This window comes from Eptatretus burgeri, chromosome 5, assembly GCF_056783735.1.
Source record: "Eptatretus burgeri isolate ZD-2024b chromosome 5, Ebu_testis_v1, whole genome shotgun sequence".
NCBI classification, from domain to species: Eukaryota; Metazoa; Chordata; class Myxini; order Myxiniformes; family Myxinidae; genus Eptatretus; species Eptatretus burgeri.
The window spans coordinates 45,159,388-45,181,629 of record NC_140965.1 but is presented as its reverse complement, the minus strand read 5'-3'; the positions used below and the strand labels follow the sequence as shown (position 1 = coordinate 45,181,629).

The 22,242-nt window shown below is 47.3% G+C and overlaps 1 protein-coding gene across 8 annotated transcripts in view; it reads left to right on the top strand.

The window, feature by feature from the left end:
* LOC147026347 (uncharacterized) overlaps positions 1-20,370 on the top strand; it is a 40,187-nt gene extending 19,817 nt beyond the window's left edge. For 5 of the 8 annotated variants that reach the window (XM_085881673.1, XM_085881667.1, XM_085881670.1 and 2 more), the window contains 2 exons: positions 7,033-7,235; positions 20,057-20,370. In XM_085881673.1, the coding sequence (XP_085737799.1) occupies positions 7,033-7,235; positions 20,057-20,237 (384 nt within the window). In that variant the 3' untranslated portion in view covers positions 20,238-20,370. Of the gene's footprint in view, positions 1-7,032; positions 7,236-16,754; positions 18,094-20,056 lie in introns of those variants that run through there. The other 3 variants (XR_015058299.1, XR_015058300.1, XM_085881668.1) reach the window with 3 other exon arrangements.
* Positions 20,371-22,242: the final 1,872 nt, after the last annotated feature.

Genomic DNA, 22,242 nt, shown 5'->3' with positions numbered 1-22,242 from the left:
GATATTTTTGTCTGATGATAATCCTAATTAAATTATTATTTGCAGACTGAAAAACACCAAGTAAGCAGAACAGAAGATAGAGGTCGCAAGAGATTAAAAATGAGATGTGAGCTTACCGTTCAAAGACGATACACATTCAAGATCTAAAATTGCTCACATACAGTATTTCTCAAGCGTCACAGTGCACCTCAAACCATATACTCGACAAGTCACCACGTGTACACTCAAGGTTTGCGAGCGTATCCAATTGCTGAATTGTTGTTGAGAAAGAACCCCCCACATCCCCCCAAAATGGCCATTTAAAACAAATGCGAGCTTTTCACTCAGATTGGATGAGGGAGCAGATGCAGGTTGTTGGAGAACCTGGGTAGGGGCAGTATGATTTTAAACTAAGGTTTGAGTAGTGTATGGAAACGAGGTACTTGTGTAGGCCTAGTTTCAAGTTCAGTTTCACCATCGACATCCTAACTTTCTCATGTTCATACAAGCCTTTTATCTTGTGAGAAAGCTTTGGCTCAACTCCTTGTTTGGTTTGCTTCATTGTAATGTTATTTAAAATCCAGAGTGCTTAAGCATCAGTAAAAAAGCATAGAACCAACTTGTGCTGCATAGTTGTGTTCCACAGGAAAGGGGGAATGCAATGTTTTTAAGATGACAGGATTTCAATTAATGGATTTGTTCCAGTGGACCGTGGGGTGGACACAAATATTCCACCTGAACAATTACCAATTTAGCGATGGAATGTCCTCAGACCATAGGTTATCCGCTGGGAAAGCCGAACAGATCTTTTCTTCAGTTTCTAAAGTACAGACCTCGAATGAGATCTGTCGCCAAGGGTAATTACTCTGTTTAGAAAGTATTAGAGCCAAGCGATGTACCCTGGGGAAACGTACCACACACTTAACCCTCCTTGCAAGGTCTCCACAAAATTTCCAACAGACGCAAGTTTAACTCATGCCGTGGTTACAATTCCCTTCTTGCGAACAACGTACCAAGGCGCCACACCAATGTGAGAAACAGGTTTAATATAAACAAGTCTGAAGACTACGTGGTTCACGAGCGGTATTTGACGATGTAGATTGTTTCAGAAGTCAAGGATGAGACAATGTGATAATGTTTCACCAAGTTATAAAAATGATCAACATGATGTGGTACGAGTGACAGGTTATTAGCTGCAAAATGTCGAAAACCCGGTTTCGTTCAACAACTTTAAAAATTTGACCTTTGCATAACCTTTAAAGGTCACAAAACAATGTTGTGGACATTAAAATAAGGAAACAGCATACGTGCGAAAGCTTAATGGAGTTAGTTCGTCGAAGAAGGTTGAAAACCCGGTTCGATTCCCACAACTTTGAAAATTTGACCTTTGTGACCTTTAAAGGTCAAAGGTCAAGGATTATGACCTTTGGTGCAAAACTTCCTCTGGAACATTCCAGGAACAATATAACGTCATATAGGCTATATGGCATTTCGCACTCATCGGATTATCCATACTTTGATGAAATCAGCGTAAAAACAAACTTGAAGGGGGCGCCACGGGCAAGGTGTTCGAGATAGAGCAAGATGTTTTCAAGACTTTAGGTGGGGAATGACCTCAAGATTATGCATAAAAAATATTGTCATCCCAGCTCTCAAAGTTTGGGCGGTCGTATGATTTTTATGTCAAAATTCGAAATTTTCTAAGTTCGTGACCTTGTGACCTTGGGACGAAAATGAAAAATCGAGCTCCGTGGGGCTATGCAGGTGCCATTGGGCTAACCAAATACCAAAACCACTGCCAGATTCGACAAACCCCTCGGAGAAGATGGATTTTTATGTCAAAATCGCAATTTTCTAAGTTCGTGACCTTGTGACCTTGACACGAAAATGAAAAAAAAAATCGAGCTCTGTGGGGCTATGCAGGTGCCATTGGGCTAACCAAATACCGAAACCCCTGTTAGATTCGACAAACCCCCTCGGAGAAGATGCAAATTGAAATCGGCTACCACCTTAAAAACACGTTTTTTGGGCTTGGCTCCGCCCATAATGGGCGCACCACGCCCATTTTCAGGAAAACACAACTAGATCATGATATCAACCTCCCACCAAAATTTTGTCAGGATCGGATCAAAACCCACGGAGCTATGCTCGGGACAGACAGACATACAGACATACAGACAGACACACAACAATAACGAAAATAGTGGTCACTTATTTTTTTCGTGAAAATATTTTTTTGTGAACCAATTATCAAAAGCAAGACATGAAGGACAGGGAGAACAAGAGAAGGCACACATATCACAAATATTCCTTATATACAATGATCCCACACGCTCACACTATCACAACGATGTACGCGTTAACTTCATCATTCATACCATGAAGATTCAGGCAGAGGGAGGTCACAAGACAATGAAAGAAAGAACTTGATCCCTACGCGATACCTGCATGGTGTTGGCATTAGCTGAGGTGAGGGAGAGCGAGATTGCAAGTCCTTGGCAGGAAAGACTTGTCTGTTGTGGCGCGTTTGGGCTCTGTAGCCTCTCAGCATGCACTCGCTTGTCTGGTGTCGCTGAGTCCCGTCTCTCTCCGGGTCTGCCGCGTCCACTCGCTGGACTCTACGGCAAATCTCGTCTAAGTAATCTGTGCTCTTAGCTGTTCTCTGCTCCTTCAACCAACCAACTCAATAAACTGCTCGGTCCCGATTCTACTCGGAGCTCCTTGTCCGCTGAACTACTCAGCACCGACTCTGAACCAACTACCCATTCTGTCCCCGCCCCTTCATACCGAACAGTCGTGGGCTGATTGGTTCTCCACCGACACACAAAGTCCACCGACACCAACAAAGTGTTGGTGCCGACACACAGGGAACAGCCTCTCAGAGTTTCTGACCACATCCACAGTTGTGAGCACTTTTGGGTGGGTCTGGCAGTTTCCAGCACAGACTGCAGCCCTTGCCTTGGCGCAGGGATCGCAAGGCGTTACTTTTGCCATCCTCCAGGGAGGGATTTTGCTCGATTTGTGGAGCTGGTTAAATGATGAGAGTTTGCTTTAAGAAAACACACAGACAGATTACGTAGCGAACGATTTTGAGGATTAATGAGGGGGAACAGTGGGGAACTGTGGTGTCCGGGGGGCCGTAGGACTCGGATAGTCGTGAGGGTTGTCGACCTCTGTTTATTGCCCGTCCGAATGCACACTACTACAGACTACACCAGACGCCTCAGGCGGCGCGAACACCTATATCCCCTTGCAGGCACGTGACCACCAAAACCACTCCTCCACAACGCTCCCCGCATTGTGCCCTGCCCACGCATGCCAGTACACCACACTCCTCCCTCCTAAAAATATGATTATAAAATGACCATTATAATGATAAGCATAATCGGCACAGAATAACATGACATAAAAGCAAAGAGGAACAAAAACGATAACAATCAAAAAGCATAGGCACCACCACACAGAAAGCAACCAGAGCCAAAAATGGCATTAAGCAAGCGGCCGCGAACCCAAACCCAGATGAGACGGCACAAAATGAACCGTGCTTCATCTGCTACCCGTAACCCTAATGCCGTTGGTGTAATCCGGCCCATAACTCAGCCCTCTATCTCCAACACACCATATAACGTGTCGATGTGAGCGAGTTGAATTTCAAAGCAATGGACAGGTGCTCGAATACTGAGTTGCACGACGAACCCACAAAAACCCTGACCGCGTTAAAGATATCAAGAAGCAAGTTGGGAAGCACAGCATCACTACGCAGCAGAAGCGCCCCAGGCGGCTCATGCTTACACACCCTCCGGCGAGGTTGTGATGACCTCCCGAGCGAACCTCCCCCGGCACCATCAAATGCCCCCGGTCGACAAGGCTGCACATATCCCCCAGACAGAACCGAATCAGATAAACATTCCGAGCCTGGAAGCCCCGCGGCGCCAGCGCGGCCGACCTTGGCGAGAACAGAGGTTTGCGCTCCAGGGCGCCAGGCACGTCTGACCTTGGCGAAACCAGGGGTGGGGGTAACGCTGAACAGCGAATCAGCCCCGGCTCTGAGCCGATCTCTGAGTCCCACACCAAAACCGCGCATCCAACCCAAACGAGAAAACCATGCACGTCCACACGGACGGTCAGCGTAGCCTGGAGACATATCAGCGTTATACCACAGCAAAAACATCGTCCGCTCCGACGCAACCTTCCCCTCACGTACAGCGCGTCCTCCCAGCATAATCCCCACACATGACAGGGTAGCGAACCGTGGGCTGCCCTCGCAGCTGGAGATCGGCAAGACCTCTTTATTCGCCACGATCGCTCACAAGCTCTTCACATCATATCGGACATCCCATCGATTGATCCCAGCCAAACATATTATGCTCACACGCGAACTATCGGCATTTATTTTAACAATGCTAAATCGCATCACTTGTGCAGCGAGAATCAAATACGCAACAATTAGCAACCCATGAATCACATTGTGTGTACGTCTCTTGGTTGTTGTCGTGACGTTGCGATGACTTGCTTGTCGTTGATGGTCGCGTTCCGCGAACTTCTTGAACGGGACCGGCTCGCTCTAATCCCCCGCTGAAATCGCCTGAACGACACGGGTGTGCACCGCACCACGAGCGCCGCGGGAGCGCAAGAGCCCGTCGCCGCTGGCATGGCTCCTGTTGCTCCAGACCAGTATATCGTCGTCGCCGGAAGCAATGAACGGCAGCCCATGTTGCATCGCCGCGGCTCCTGCCGCCAAACCCCCGCCCTTGGGTCTCGAAGGAGGCACAGGTGCACCTGGAGGTACGAACCCCGAAACAGGAACTGCGAGCCCCTCCCCTCGCACCACGAACCGCGAGAGCGCAACCCGCTGACCTTGATGGGCGACCAAGACGTGTGCCCTGCCAACCGCCAGTAGCGCTTCACCGGTATATGTGTGCAATGTGAGGGTAGCCCTAAAAAGACGTAGACTGGGGAGTGCACGAGCGGACTCAACTCGAAACACGATCAGTGCCCCGATCATCTCGACCTCCACTGTCATTGGTCTTGTCACCTTCGGACCAATTGAAAACAGGTTCAACATCGGCAGAATCTCCTGCTCCGGGTCGCCGGGATCGCTATGCCCAGGCTGCAAGACTCGACCCGAGGCGTAAAAGTGTACGCCATGCACAAAACACCGTACCGGCAGTAGGTCTCGACCCAGGACGTAGGGGTCGCTTCGCACACCGCCATCCATGACCGTTATGATGGGCAATGACTCTCGGCACACACACCGTAGATGTCCCCAAGTGTTCAGACCGCCGTCCGACTGACTGCATTGCAACGTTTGGTCACGACCCGCACTGAAGACTGTGTGTGCGGCTGTGCGCGCTTGACACCTCGCGCTGACCTTCGGATCATCCGCCGCGCACTGACCATCGAAACTCCAGACATCCCTCTGCGCTTGTGAGACAGCCGACACCGCGTCTGAGCTGAACTTAATGTCCTCATCCTTTAGCCGTGGCATCGCAGAAACCATTCCCGAGGCTTGCAAAGCAGAAATAAAACAAACTCTGAGTCGAGCTGGACGCTCCTCCGCCGTGAACTTGCAAGCCACGGCCGAATGCTTCACCCGTGCCACGAAATCTGCAACGCGCTCCTCCGCACCCTTCGCGAGGTGATCGAACTGGTATTGAGCCAGCTGCAATGACTTCTCTGGCGCCATGTGGGCTTTCATCTTCCCTACCACATCTTGAAACGACAGCCCATCGTCACTGGGCTTATCCGGCGCTACCAAATCACTTAGTAGCCGATAATGTTCCGTTGATAGCGAGGCGAGCAAGATCGATTTGCGTTTGCTTTCATTGTCTACATCATTCGCGTGGAAATAGCACCCCGATTGTTCAGAAAACAATTCGAAGTCGTCTCCGATGAAGACGGGCACTCGTCCGTGCGCCGTGCCCCGACCTTCCGCCATCCTCGAGCCGTCCTGCAGTTAACCCGACGGCAGTTGACGGCGAGATGCCTGGCTGCAGGACTCGACCCGCACCGAAGACTGTGCGTGCGGGCGCGCGAAACTCGCGACGCGCTTCCCAGGGCTTCACGCCAGGTGGTCGAACTCGAACCGCGTGAGCCGCGCTGATTTCCCGCTTCAGCGATCCAATCGCTCTGGCCAAAGACCCCAAGTCAACACTGATGCAACCCAGGCACCCTGCACACATCGATCCGAAACAGACTCGTCGCCAGTGTAGTGTCCGGGGGGCCGTAGGACTCGGATAGTCGTGAGGGTTGTCGAACTCTGTTTATTGCCCGTCCGAATGCACATTACTACAGACTATACCAGACGCCTCAGGCGGTGCGAACACCTATATCCCCTTGCAGGCACGTGACCACCAAAACCACTCCTCCACGCCTCCACAACGCTCCCCGCATTGTGCCCTGCCCACACATGCCAGTACACCACAGGAACCTTGTCGAAGCATTAAGGTGGAGAAGGGTCATGATAATTTCTTAAATAAACTTCAAAACAAGCTCTCCTGTTTTCACACAAACCACATACTTAAACTAAACATGTATTAATGGTATAACTTATCTTCACCCATGACCACCCCCCCAACACTGTTCTTGCAACAGGAAGATAGATAACAAGGAACTCTGAACAAATAGATCGTATGAGAGAGGGTGGGGGAGCCAAGATCTCTTTGATAGTTCATGGAATTATTTTTCCAAACAGAAGACAAATTGCTGTTTTTTATTATATTAACTCAGAAGAAACCAGCCAGTACTATATACTGTTCAGTAAATGCATAAACCTCCAGCCACCAGCTTTTATGGAAAATACTGTGAGAATACACATGCTATACTAAAAATGCTCTAAGTTTTCACAAACCTAAGTGTGCTCGCCATCCTCATCTCTATTCTGTGTTGCATTCAATATTAAACCATGCTATTAGTTAATTGGAGTGCACTCATATTTACATTAATTGATCCCACATTGTAGGAAAAAGAACAAATCAACAAAGAAGGGAGGAGTGTAATATTGTGCCCTCATACCATGTTTGTATGGTAATACCAATCAGGTCTCTACTGCAGGTATTTGATGTGGCAGGCTGTCAAGCTGTTACAGACCACTGGTTAGCTGCAATGTTACCCCACGCCCAAGCTCTCATCTCGCTACGCCTTGCTTCCAACCACTGCATAACCACGCTGGGGCTCGAGCTGCTGGCAAAATACTGCAGTGCATTGGAACACCTTGACGTGGCTGGTTGCTTTCGTATCACCGAACATGGCATAAGGTACTTTCTGCTCAAAAATTAATTCATTTGCTCACCACGTCTCCGGCTTCATTCACAAATTGAATAGTAGGTGTAATGTGATTGCATGCAGTGTTTGGTATTGCAGAACTAGAAAAGTCTTCCTGTGTACGTGGTTTTTGGAAAGTCAAAAATGATTTGTAGTGTAGCCAACAAAAATAGGATGTGCTTATTTTGATACGATAGTCCATTAGGGGCCATTCTGATGTTGTAGCTCTAAGAGGGCTTTACAAGGAAATACAAGGAACGTGAATGCAGAAGGCCATTTGGCCCGTCACGACTATGCTACATTAACACGTCATGACAATCACCCATCTATATCCGAGCTACCTGTCCTGCCAATATCCCTGTTCCCCATTATCCACAATGCTTATAGGTACCGATCCAATTCCAATTTAAACCTATCTCCTTTTCCTGCTGCCACTACCTTTGCTGTCCAGGCTTATGGAGGAGCAAGAATACAGAATGGATCAGAACATAACAGAACAAAAAGAACCGTAGAAAAATTGGCTGTCAGGGGGACACCGACAGCAGGATTGAGGGACAAAATAAAGGGATGGAAGAATGAGAGCAAGGGGAGGACACAGTGGGTGAACAATATGGATACATCCGCAAACTCTCAATCACATAACCACAGAAGTGGAAGGAAAAACTGGAAACCCAAAAAGAGTTAGGCTTGTGGAGTGTTAATGGGGGAAGAAAAGATCATGGTTATTAATGGGGGATGACCTGAGATGGTGGTGGTCAGCTGTCTTGAAGACCTGGATGGTAGAATGGGATTGATGAGACTGAGGAAGTTGGATCCACAGGTGGGGGAAAAGGGGAACAAATAAGTGGAGGTAAGCAGCAAGTCTGGATTTTTGGAGTTTCACCAGAAAGAGGTTGCTGGCAGACCATATGTGCCTTGTAGAAACCAAGGGAGGAAGGAGGGGAGGGAGGTGGAGGGGGAGGGGGGGATGTGGGGATAAAGCATGTAAAGGGCAGAGGGGGCAAGATCAGAAAGGAGGCAGAAGAAGACAGACCACTGACTTGCCTGTGATCTGAAAGAGAAAGGCCCATCGACTCAGTTTTATCATGGGAGATTCCAATGATCTTAAAGGCCTTGGTTTCCACGGCGTCAGACTGAGCGAGGTGTGAGGCAGGGGTGCCGACACACAGGGAAGAGCAGTACTCCATCAAGCTTGTTGGTAGATAAAAGTTGAGATGTGCTCAGGAAAGACTTTGCACGATGGAGGATGCCCACATGGCGACTGGCTTTGGAGGCTAACTTAGATATGTGGTTTGCTCAAGAAAGATCATGGCTGATCGTGAAGCCCAATAGTTTGAATGGCTGAACTTCTTCAAGAGGATTGTAAAGAAAGTACATGGGAGGGTTCACCAGATGGTCTTTTTGGAGAGACAAAGTAAGATTTGTCATATTTGAAAGACATGCCAAGTGTTTGACCAGCTCATGATTCTATCAAGGTTTGCATATAAGGAAGCTGCTGCTTCCTGCCTACCTGAAGGATGAGGGATGTTATGACAGAGGGTGGAGTCATCAGCAAAGAGATAAGGAGGATTTTTCTGAGAGTTAATGAGATCATTGATGAAGATTCGGAATAACTTTGGGCCTAGAACACTGCCTTGGGGTACGACAGTCTTGACAAGGAGAGAAGATGAGAGGACAATGAGACACACGCATTGGCTACGAGAGTGAAGAAGTCAATAATCCAAGAGTGGAGTTGGCCTTGGATTCCATAGGCAGGCAGTTTGGAGAGCAAGGCGGGATGCCGGACTGTATCATAAGCTCGAGATATGTCCAGAGAGACTGCCCTGATCTCATGTCTGATATTGAGGGCCTCCACCATTGCTGGCAGCATGTCCAAGGTAGAGTGATTAAGTCTGAATCCGAATTTATGAACTGAGATGAGATTGTTGGAGAAAAGGAATGATTTTATGTCAACTGCGCTCATAGATTCCATGACCTTGCTGATAATTGCAAGTACAGGAAGCTAATTGGGCTGTAGTGAAGGTGATCCATTGTTGCACCTTTTTTATGTAATGCTGTGATGTTGGGTGATTTCCAATTTCCCAGGTGGATATGGGAGACCAGTTCTGAAGTGTAAAATTAATTAATTAATAATAATAATAATAACTCGCCGAAACCCCATCACAGACGGATTCCGTTCCATGAGCTCAATATGACAACCAGTGGCGGCTCGTGTAATAGCCGGATCCCAGTCGATGTACTCCATGGCCTTACCTAATGAGGCCTACAAAACGTCCTTGTACACGACATTTTTGGTGTACACTACTCCTTGTGAAGAAGTCCCCTGATTTGTGCACGTGTCTACTTTGACGTACAAACACCGTGTCAAAACTTCTCAGGTCACAGTACCGAGAAAAACGTGATGCGACCGCTTGGATTAAGTATTAATATATAGATACAATGTTTCTTGTTACATTTTTTGTGTCAAATTCACATTCTGAGGTAGTCAGCATGTGCAGAAGAGGGTTTTACATTGCAGACGCTATTTTCGAGGAGTGGAATTACACCGCTCAGCGGTAACGGTCTGTCGACGACAGACGTAATGACGTCAGCGAATGACCGATGATGTCATGACGTCCTGACGCCTCTCAGCAGTGACGTCACACGTCGCCATGTAAACGAATGTAAAAGGAAAAGTGTTTATTCTGCTTCAGAGTTGAAGTTTGACTATTGCCACTATGTGCGATGCACTCTTACAGGTACGAAGTTTCTTTCAGTCCAGGTCACAGTACCGAGAAAAACGTGACGCGACCGCTAGGAGGAGCACAAAATTGGTCCTTCAGTATTAATATCTATCTATAATTCCAGCAATCTGTGTGTGTGTGTGTGTGTGTGTGTGTGTGTGTGTGTGTGTGTGTGTGTGTGTGTGTGTGTGTGTGTGTGTGTGTGTGTGTGTGTGTGTGTGTGTGTGTGTGTGTGTGTGTGTGTGTGTGTGTGTGTGTGTGTGTGACCGTTGTTTCTCGACAACCGCTGGTCCGATCTAATTGAAACTTGCCAGGTATATTGCTGGGGACCTGAGGATGTGCCTTTTCAAGGTTTGATATTAATCGGACAAGTGCTTCCCAAGTTATGGCCATTTATTTACCAAACTGATGAGAAGACACGTTGCTGCGTGGGCGTGGCCGATGGGGGAAGGGAAGCTCAGCCGCGTTCGCCATTACGGATTACAATGTACGGAATAATGATGACTTCGTGTATTCTAATAATTTCTCGATTTCTTATGCGCATTTATAGATAAACACAATGCCCCAAGTTATGATCGTTTTCATATTAGATGGTGTATAAATTTCGGTAACATAAGAGTGCTGGTATGCTCCGAACCAGGAAGTAAATTTTTTCTCTCTCTTCTCTTTTAGTTTTTCCTTGCCACGACATTGCGAAAACGTAAAATACGTTGGCGCTAATTGAATAATTGGGTATTAAAACCAAATTGCGAATATTCGTAACTGCGAATAATATTCGAACTTCCGGGCCACGCACATACGGGCACTCGAGAGCGAAGAAACGGCCTGCGTGGTTGTTGTTTGTTGCTCGCGGTTTGAATATTTATTTATTTATTTATTTTTACGGGCATGTCCTCGTATAGAAAATAAAATAAAAAAAAACGCGAAATGAGAATGTAGAAGCAGGTCACACTTTATGACCCGCAAATAGCGAATCCGAGAATAGCGGGGTCTGAAAGTACTGTAAGTAAAATATATTATTTATACACAGTATTTTAGGATCATCATAAGCCAAAAGGTCAACATCGGCCAAAGGTCAACAACTTCGGTGCAATTTCTAAAATCCTCAATTGTCATCCAATTTACTTGAAATTTGAACAGGATTTGCATATCAGGTCACTGAATTCAACCACCAATTAGTTTTCAGGTCAAAAGGTCAAAATAGGCCTAACTTCTAAGATTGAGAGATTGGGCCAAAAACGATATATATATATATATATATATATATATATATATATATATATATATATATATATATATATATATATATATATATATATATATATATATATATATATATATAGCCTGGTGTTGACACAGTGGTGAGGGCAGTGGCTTGGGACCCAAAAGGTCCTGAGTTCAAGCCCCGTTTGGCCACTGAATTAATACACCACGGGGTTGACTCAGCCTGTCATCCTTCCGAGGTCGGCGAAATGAGTACCAGTTGTAGTGGGCCCGGTGTATGCCCCGGTTAGAATAGGTGTACCATATCCCTGTGTGTTGTAAGAGGCGACCAGGGTTACGTCAGGAAGGGCATCCGGCGTAAAACATGTGCCAAATCACTATGCGGATCATGCGGATGATTCGCTGTGGCGACCCCAAAAGGGAGCAGCTGAAAGAAGAAGATATATATATATATATATATATATATATATATATATATATATATATATATATATATATATATATATATATATATATATATATATATATATATATATATATATATATATCTCAAAAAGTTGTGTATGAGTTATGATAAAATGAGGTGGATGAGTTGGTGACGTGATGAGAACAAATCAATTCAATTTTGGTTCAGATCCAACCCATCAGTGGGATACAAAACGAAAACTGTTTGGCTTGGTGGAGGTATGCACTCTACTGAGTGCCGTTCTGCTTTGTTCAGTTTTGCCAACTCTCGCTCTACGAGCGATTTTTCATTTGTTTGTCTGTCTGTCGGTCAATCACTTACAGGTCACAATTCTAAACTGATCATCATTAAACTTTTCCAAGATGCAGAGGTAGATCCAAGATGCAGATATGCAGAGTTTCTCACAACTGAGAAACCTTTTAATTTTGAGGTCAAAGCTCAGCTTGAGGTCAGATTTCCAAAATAAGTTTTCATCCTATTAAGTTGAACATTAAAAAGCAATTGCATAGTGCATCACTGAATTGGGAAAGCTTTTGATTTTAGGTCAAATTTGAGGTCAAAAGGTCAACTCAAGGTCAAATTTCTAAAATCAATTTTCATCCGATTGACTTGAAATTTGAACAGGATTTGCATATCAGGTCACTTAATTCAACCCCCAATTATTTTTGAGGTCAGCATAGGCCAAAAGGTCAACATTGGCCAAAGGTCAACAACTTGCACGCAATTTCTAAAATCCTCATTTTTCATGCGATCGACTTGAAATTTGAACAGGATTTGCATTTCAGGTCACTGAATTCAATCACCAATTCGTTTTGTGATTAACTTTGTTTTAGGGATTTTGCAAGTATTGTGCTCTGTATGACATCTTTCTTATATTACTTATATTACTTGTTTATTTTCACTTTAGGCTCCTCGATCTTATTATTTAAACTCAGAAAATACAGCAGAATATATTTTTATTTTCACGATTATTAAACTCATAATTATTTTTTTCCTGCTGCTCTTACCAATCACATTATTAGTTTCCATTCCTCCCTTTTAGCCTCTTTACCCTCCTCTATCCAAGAAAACTTTATTCCCTCAATTCCCACTGCAAACCTTGCTGCCCCCCCCCCACCTTTCTGTTTAGCCTACCTCCATCCATCATTGTGGAAACTCCTTTTATGTCAGAATTGATTTTTTTCATGCATAATTCTTCCCACAACAGTGGGGCTGACAGGATGGCCTGCAAGTATGCACACTCACCTCGAGGCTGTCTAGCCTGGGTTCAAATCCTCACCCAGCTAAAACTTGTCATCCTGTTGTTTCATAGGCAGAACGATTCATCCATGTGGATGCTGTCCCTCAGATGGATGTTAAATGGACATCACGTCTGTCAGCATTCGTTTGTGGACGTTAAAGATCCCATGTTGTCCTTCGCGAAGAATTATGGAGAATCCTACCACAACAAAAGAAAATGGAGAAACAAACTCCTGATACTCATGTGAAAATGACTAATCTCAGAACAGCCAAGAAACATTCCCACTGGTAGAGGTACTTCAATCTTCATTGTGCTGTGTCACGTGATTGGGTTTTCGTATATCATGCCTCGCCCGCTAGGGGTGGCAGGAATGTGCTTCTGGTCGCGCAATAAAGCGGAGCTGATGCTGGCACGCTTGCTTCTCGTGTTCCACTGCACCTCGTACACTCTAGTTGGTGACGAGGATGGTTGAAAACGGACGTGTGCCCGTTTTCGTCGGAGACGACTTCGGATTGTTTTCAGAACAATTGGGATGCTATTTCCATGCGAATGATGTGGTCGACGAGAGCAAACAGAAGTCGATCTTGCTCGCTTCGCTTTCGGCGGAGCATTATCGACTACTGCGTGATTTGGTGGCGCCGGCCAAGTCCCGGGATGACGGGCTGTCGTTTCGGGACATTGTGCAGAAGATGAAAGCACACATGGTGCCAGAGAAGTCATTACAGCTCGCTCGATACCAGTTCGATCGCCTCTCGAAAGGGGCAGAGGAACGCGTCGCTGATTTCGTGGCGCGGATTAAGCATTCTTCCGTGGCATGCAAGTTCACGGCAGAGGAGCGTCCTGCTCGGCTCAGAGATCGTTTTATTGCTGGTTTACAAGATGCGAAGATGGTTTCAGCAGTTTTACGGTTGAAGGGTGAAGCCATTACATTCGACTCGGCAGTCAGCGCGGCTACAGCGGTCGAGCAGACTCGCGGGGATGTTCGAGCCATCACCGGCCACGCGGGGACGCGCGCACGACCTTCGATGCGGGTCGGACGTCACCGCACGGCCGCACGTGCGGCGAATTGGCCCCGCGGACGTGTTTGGGATGCGGAGGTCGACACCTGCGCCGTGCGTGCCCGTATAAAGGCACCGTGTGTTTGAATTGTCACAAGGTGGGTCATCTGACGCGTGTGCCGTGGGGCGCCGGCCACCGTTAAGGTCATGGACGGCGATGTGCGAGGCGACCCGGGGCGGAACCGGCCGCCGTTGATGGGCCTGTTTTCAATTGGCCCGGCGGCGGCGCGCCCGATGACGGTGGAAGTCGAAGTGAACAAAACGCCGATCACGTTCCAGGTCGATACGGGAGCGGCTGTGTCGATCATCGGCGAACAGACCGCGCGTAGACTCAACGGTCTGAAGCTTATCAGGTCCAACCTCACGCTGTTCACGTACACCCGCGAGAAGATAACGCCAGTCGGGATGGCAGACGTGTCTGTGCGATACCAAGGCCAGGTCGCCACGCTTCGGGTGTACGTTGTGCGGGGGAGGGGACCGTCTCTCCTCGGCCGAGATTGGCTGGCCCGCATCAGGCTAGACTGGGCCGCAGTTCACCTTGTGCAACCCGTGCCGAGCCGATGGGAGGATCAGTTGGAGAAGATTCTTCAAAGACATCAAGGGTTGTTTGGCGACAACCTTGGGAAACTCAAGGGCATGGAGGCAAAACTCTTCCTGAAGGAGGGTGTGGTTCCTCGGTTTTGTAAACCACGTCCGGTGCTGTATGCCTTGCGGGACAAGGTCAAGGATGAACTGGATAGGCTGGAGGCCTGTGGAGTGATCGAACGGGTGTCGTGCTCAGATTGGGCCACCCCGGTTGTCACGGTGCTGAAACGGAATGGAGACGACCGATTGTGCGGGGACTTCAAATCCACGGTTAACCCGGGGCTCAGCGTGGAGCAATATCCACTGCCGTCAATCGATGAAATATATGCGCGATTGGCGGGGAGTCAATACTTCACGAAGCTAGACCTGCGTGATGCATATTTTCACCTGCCGATGGATCCCGGGAGTAGCGAGCTTTTGACAATCAACACGTGTCAAGGACTCTATCGATATACCCGACTCTGTTTTGGGATTGCTTCGGCCCCAGCTTTGTGGCAGAAAGCCATGGATCAGGTTTGCATTGGCCTGCCCACTCAGACCTACCTGGACGATGTGCTCATTGCGGGGAAAACGGCGGACGAGCATCTTGCGAACATTGCCCAAGTGCTGACAAAGCGAGAAGCGTGTGGCCTGCGCTTGAACAGGGACAAGTGCGCGTTCTTCAAGCAGCGCTTAGAATACCTCGGGCACATCATCACGCCGGAGGGGCTGTTGAAAGGTCCTCGGAAGGTGGAAGCGATTCAACACATGCCACCGCCGCGCGACAAGACGCAGCTGCGCTCGTTCATTGGTATGGCCCAGTATTACCAAAGGTTCGTGCGAGGGCTCAGCTCACAACTTGCGCCGTAAACATGGTTGCTCAGGAAGGACGAGCGCTGGGCTTGGGGGCCTGCACACCAGGCGTCGTTCGACCGCGTCAAGCGGCTGCTCACAGAGGATACAGTCCTCGTGCACTCCGAGCCTGCACGTCTGCTCCTATTGGCATGCGACAGCTCTGCATATGGCATCGGGGCAGTGCTCTCCCACAGGATGGACGATGGTTCCGAGCGGCCTGTTTGTTTTGCATCCCGGACCCTGTCCGCAGCAGAGCGGGGATATGCCCAGATCGAGCGCGAGGCTCTCAGCCTCGTCTGGGGTGTGCAGAGGTTTCATCAATACCTGCTGGGGCGGCATTTCACTTTGCAGACGGATCACAAACCGCTTCAATTCATCCTGAGACCCGAACGCGGGGTGCCGGTGGTAGCGGCCGCGCGAATACAGCGGTGGTGTCTGTTTCTGGGTGCTTACGATTATGATATTCAGTTCCGAAGCACTGAGAAGCATGCTAACTGCGACGGGCTCTCACGCTTGCCGTGTGCGGAGGGTCCAGCTGCGTCTGAGTTGGCCGACCGGGTCGATGTATTCGCGCTGGGCCAGGTCCAAAGCGGGCCGGTCACGGCCAGACAGGTCGCGGTGGAATCGGCTCGTGATCCGGTGCTGGCCCGTGTTGTCCAGGCAATTTCTACGGGGAATTGGAGCGATCTGCCTTCGACACCGGCATTTCAACCTTTCACGTCACGCGCATCGGAGCTGTCGTTGGTCCAACGGTGCGTTATGTGGGGAATGAGGACGGTGATTCCACCGAAGTTCAGGCAGCGGTGTTTGGAAGAACTGCATGTCAATCACCTTGGCATCGTGAAGACCAAGAGTCTTGCTCGTAGCCTGTTGTGGTGGCCGGGATTGGACAAAGACATTGAGCAGTTGGTTAAGCGTTGCGCCACGTGCCAAACAGATGCTGATAACCCGCGTCGAGCTTCGGGACTATGGCCTGCGCCAGACAGAGCCTGGCAGAGGGTCCATGTAGATTTTGCGGGGCCGGTTAATGGCAAAATGTTTTTGATTGTGATCGATGCATTCTCTAAATGGCCGGAGGTTGTAGTAATGCAGCATACATCAGCAAACATTACAAACAAATGGACAAACATCAGAAACTGTGGACGATCTTGGCTAATAAAGGGTTACCGGAGATCCTGGTCTCTGATAATGGTCCGCAGTTCATCACGGGTGTATTTGATGAGTTTATGCGCCAAAATGGTATTCGACATCTAAGGTCCGCACCGTATCATCCTGAGACGAATGGGCAAGCTGAGTCGTTTGTTCAGATGTTGAAACGGGCTTTGCGCAGGGGGGGTTTCACCTGTGCAGACGGTGGTCGATGTCTTTTTGCTCCATTACAGGAACGCAGTTAGTTCATCCTGTCACGGGTGATTCGCCTGCCATTCGTCTCTATGGATGGGCATTGCGGTCCAGACTGGATTTGCTGCGACCTGGAGGGTCGGCGAGTGGGGCGGTGTCGTGTCCGACGCGGCTGCGCGGATTCGATGTGGGACAGCGGGTAATGGTGCGCGATTATTTTCACGGTTCCAAATGGGTGCCGGCTGTGGCCTCTGTGGTACTGGGGCTGGCTAATTGCATGGTGCGGACTGATGGTGGGGATGTGTGGAAGCGGCACGTGGACCAAATGCATGATCGCTGTTCAGCGTCACCCCCCCCACACCTCCCCAGGCCGAACGATGTGGGACCCCCACCCGTAATGTCGCCGGCACCTGACGTTGTATCGCCAAGGCCGGATGTGCCGACGCCCAGGGTGTCTTCACCTGATGCTGTTCTACCCGGGGACGTCGGGCAGGCTGGTTGGCCGGGAGCGGTTGGTATTGCGGATGGCGCGAGTCCGGCGAGGGTTTCTCCTCGACCGAGCCGGGAGGCGTCTGAGCCTGGACTATCTGGCGGCGCTGCCCGTCCGAGGCGGGTCAGGGTGCGGTCGCGGTACTTGGAGGATTATGAGTGTTGATGGGTTTCAGGTGGTCATGTTATGATTGTCCTTTCATCATTTGACTTGTCATTTTAGGAGGGGAGGAGTGTGCTGTGTCACGTGATTGGGTTTTCGTATATCATGCCTCGCCCGCTAGGGGTGGCAGGAATGTGCTTCTGGTCACGCAATAAAGCGGAGCTGATGCTGGCACGTTTGCGTCTCGTGTTCCACTGCACCTCGTACACTGATTTTTTTCATGCATAATTCTTCCCACAACAGTGGGGCTGACAGGATGGCCTACAAGTATGCACACTCACCTCGAGGCTGTCTAGCCTGGGTTCAAATCCTCACCCAGCTAAAACTTGTCATCCTGTTGTTTCATAGGCAGAACGATTCATCCATGTGGATGCTGTCCCTTAGATGGATGTTAAATGGACATCACGTCTGTCAGCATTCGTTTGTGGACGTTAAAGATCCCACGTTGTCCTTCGCGAAGAATTATGGATCTTTAATCCCTAATTCCTACCACAACAAAAGAAAATGGAGAAACAAACTCCCGATACTCGTGTGAAAATGATTAATCTCAGAACAGCCAAGAAACATTCCCACTGGTAGAGGTACTTCAATCTTCATCACAGCAAATACAAATTGTAACCAATTGTGTGTGTGTGTGTGTGTGTGTGTGTGTGTGTGTGTGTGTGTGTGTGTGTGTGTGTGTGTGTGTGTGTGTGTGTGTGTGTGTGTGTGTGTGTGTGTGTGTGTGTGTGTACAAATTGTAACCATCTCTCATCATATGTTTGAGCGTTCCCATCATTTTCTGCAACAGCTGTATTATTGAACACAAAATACTGTTCTGCTACAGCTACCAGTTGCTCGATTAAGGCAGATTCACCATAAATGGAAGGCCTGGTATTGGCTTAATGGTTAAGGTTCTTGGCTTAACATCTTAGGATCTTGAGTTCAAGCCCCTTAGCCGTTGAATTAACACCAGGTGGCGTCGACTCGGCCTGTCATCCTTCCGAGGTCAGAAAAAATGAGTACCAGCATGCTGGTAATCAGCAGCACAGCTGCGCCCACAGAAAATGATGCAGCCAAGCAGCCACAGGCTGCATACGAATAAATAAATTCTCCAGAAAGTTTACAACATTATCAGCACCCAGCCTCACTTTGATCATAGAAAACAGAACTGTAAAGCTATCACATGAAACAATAGCAGTGCTCCAAGGTTTGCAGGGTAATTCTGTCGCAGAGATAATTTTATTTTCCCATTTCGTCAACATATCAAATTTCAGAATACATGATTATGTCCCATTTTTTATATCTCAATTGTCAGATCTTTAATTGAGAGAATGAAAGCTTCACAAAGTTAAACAACAAAAAAAACTGTGCAAATTGTATCACAATAACCATGGAATTGCCTTTCCAAGATACTCTAATATAGTCAGAAAAACCAAGATACTCTAATATAGTCAGAAAAACCAAGATACTCTAATCGGTGATTAATCTCAGAACTCGGAAGAATAATCTCGGAAGAAGAAGCCACAAGACATTTGCAATATATTGTAGCAGCACTCCCAATCCCACAGAGTGGTTTGCTGTCAGCAGAAGACAGAAGCTAAAAGACTTCTGATGGTACCATTCTCTGTTATAGAGTGTCGGTGCTGCTGAAGCAGTTTATTGGCAAGGGTTTTACTAGGAGGTTTGCCATTGCCTGAACAGCGGTAGTTGGTCGGGCAGGAATTTGGAATTTGGCCAGTGTGCTGGCGAGAGCTTGCCTACTTTTTGCGAAGGACACCCTGGGATCTTTAACGTCCACCAACGAATGCCGGCAGATGGAGCGCCCAGTTTAACGTCCATCCGAGGGATAGCACACACATTGACAAATCACCCTGCCTATGAAACACCAGGATAGCAGTTTATAGCTGGGCCTGAGATTCATATCCAGGCTCGACAGCTTAGAGGCGAGTATGCGTACCTCGAGGCTTTGGCCATCCTGCCAGCCCCTAGAAGGTACTTACCTCAATGTAAATTAGGTGTTGTTTTCAGTATCTCAGATGGGAGAACATATTTATTGTGTGTGTGTGTGTGTGTGTGTGTGTGTGTGTGTGTGTGTGTGTGTGTGTGTGTGTGTGTGTGTGTGTGTGTGTGTGTGTGTGTGTGTGTGTGTGTGTGTGTGTGTGTGTGTGTGTGTGTGTGTGTGCGCGCGCGCGCGCATGTCCAAGCCATAACTTATTTTTAACAACTTGAGCTTTTGTCATCAAATCTTCAACAAACATTGAATATGGAGAACACAAATGAATAAAATGTACAATTTTTTTTTTCACTCTTGCTTTCGTCAAGTTTAGTTCAAGTACAAAGTGGACGCGGACTGCCTTTGCATTTCGAGATGCTTTCTAGTTTACTTATTTATTGCATCCATCTTGAACTTCTGATTGACAAGTGGTTTATGAAAGTACCACTGGTCTTAAGGAAGTCATCTTAACAAGTACCAATCTGTATATTTTTTCCATCAAAGTTTGGCACATGTCACACAGGGCTCCGATGCATAGTTTTGCATGATGCATCCGTCACCTTCCTTTGCTACATGTTGCATTATGTTTCTTCTTCTATGGTTCATGAGTATCTATCATGTGGTTTTTTTTACATCCCATGACACATATTCACTCTGTCACTTGCAACAAAATTGTACCAAGTATACCTTGATTGGTAGCATTCGTTTTTGTCCAGGATTGTGAAGGAATACTGCCCAGCTCTGAAATATCTTTGCGTGGATGGCTGCCCGGGTATCGGTGAGGCAGAACTCCACCGTTTGCAGACCAACGGCATCGAAATATGCAGGAATACATCTCCACATGATCTCCTGTTCATTCGGGACTTCACTCAACCAATGTTAAATTTGCAGATTTGATGCGCTTCTTGCATCATGACAAACTGTGCCTGGTATGAAAGTAATGTTAATCTTGTGATATAAAAAAAGAAATTGATTTCAAGCTGTTAATGCCATTTTAATAGCATTATCGAATAAATAAATATGTATTCTTTCAAGTCTTAATGGAAACATTTTTGCTGTAAATTTTCTATCCAGTTTCAAGGATTTACAAGGAACTAAGGTACAGGAGAAGGCCATTTGGCCCATCATGCCTGTGCCACACCAATACCATATTTAATCAATCCGTTGATACCCCCTCCCTTCGTGTGCAACCTTTTTGGCTGCTACACTGGTACTCATTTCACCGACCTCGGAAGGATGACATGCTGAATCAACCCCCTGGTGTTAATTCAGCGACCAATGGGGCTTGAACTCAGGACCCTAGGATCCCAAAACACCACCCTAACCGCTAAGCCAACACCAGGTTTGACTGTCTGCAGCTCGGTTTCAAATGTTATCAAACTAAAATATGCAATTTGGTGTCTGGCTGTGGCCAATGCATTCGGTCGTTACTGATCCAATCTCAACCAAACTTGCCAGGGTGTCTAAGGGTCAAAAGACAAAGGTTGTAGCTACTTGGTTTTTCCATGCCTAGAATCCCACTACACTGGAGGAGTGTCGTCAACTTCCAATTTGATGCCACTTTGTATCCATATCCGCACCAAACCTGTACCCATTGTGTGAAGCGCACTGGAATGAGTCTGTTTTCTCATCAAGGTGTCTGTGCCCAAAAGGAAGATTATATTACTTTATGTTTTTTTTCATTCTTCCAACATGTCAGAATAAGCAAACGAATCTGACAGCAGCACTTTCACCTTAAAACATACAGTAGAAACCATGGAAAAATTAACTGCAATTCATGAGTAAAGGTTCACTTGATGAGTGCCAAATTTGAGGTGTACAGAGCATGCGAGTTGAAGAAACACACAGGTAGTGAACGCAGGAATTTGAAAGAAGTGGAAGAAGGAAAGTGAAAGAGAAATGGAAGGAGAGTAGAGAATTGGAAAAGAATTGTGAGTGAAAAAAAAAATAAAGAGAAAGAGCTTGAGAAGACTGATTGATTGATTGATTGTGTGTTCTGCCTGAAGGCAAGTCCTTGGCTTCCCATGCAGTTTATTAACAAGGGTGATACTAGGTGGTTTGCCATCGCCTTCTCAGCAATTAGGGCAGAAATTAGTAATTTGTTCATGGTGCCGGCAAGAGCTTGCCCACTCCTTGCGAAGGACACCGTGGGATTTTTAACGTCCACCAACTAATTCCGGCAGACGGGACGTCCAGCTTAACGTCCATCCGAGGGATGGCACACACACTGATGAATCACCCTACCTGTGAAACACGAGGATGCTAGTTTGTAACCGGGTCAGGATTTGAAACCAGGCGAAAACCGATGTTAAGGCCCGGTCACACCTTGACGTTTTAGCCAGCGATGGCAACGTATTAAAATGTATGTAAAACGCTGGCTGACGTTGAACTTTTGATTTTTTTTTTTTAAGATTCGGACGTATTCATAACGAGTTGGTCGTATGCATAACATATTAGTAATGGACACAGAACGTTTCGTTGTGTTATAGATAACTTATACCAACGAATGCTGAACCTGTTGTTGGCCTACACAACCGATGCCCAACGATAGTCTAACTTAGGCATAGCGCGTTGCACGCATCGCCGACGATGTCGTGACGGAGCCTATTAAAAGGCTGACGCACAACGATTCGAATCATAACTGCTGTAGAAATGGAAGTGACAACATCGCGGTCACACCTTGGCGATCCTGCCAGCGTATGCCGACCTAAGAAAAATGTGTCTAAAACGTTGGGGCACGTCAAATACGGTATGAGTAAGTTTGGTATACGTGAGTAGAACGCTAAAGTACGCTATCATACGTCGTAGTAAGTAGAGTACGTCAAGAAATTTTAAACATGTTCAAAATTTTACGACGTACTCGGCGTATGACACACGTTCCGCATGCGATGGGGATAAGTTT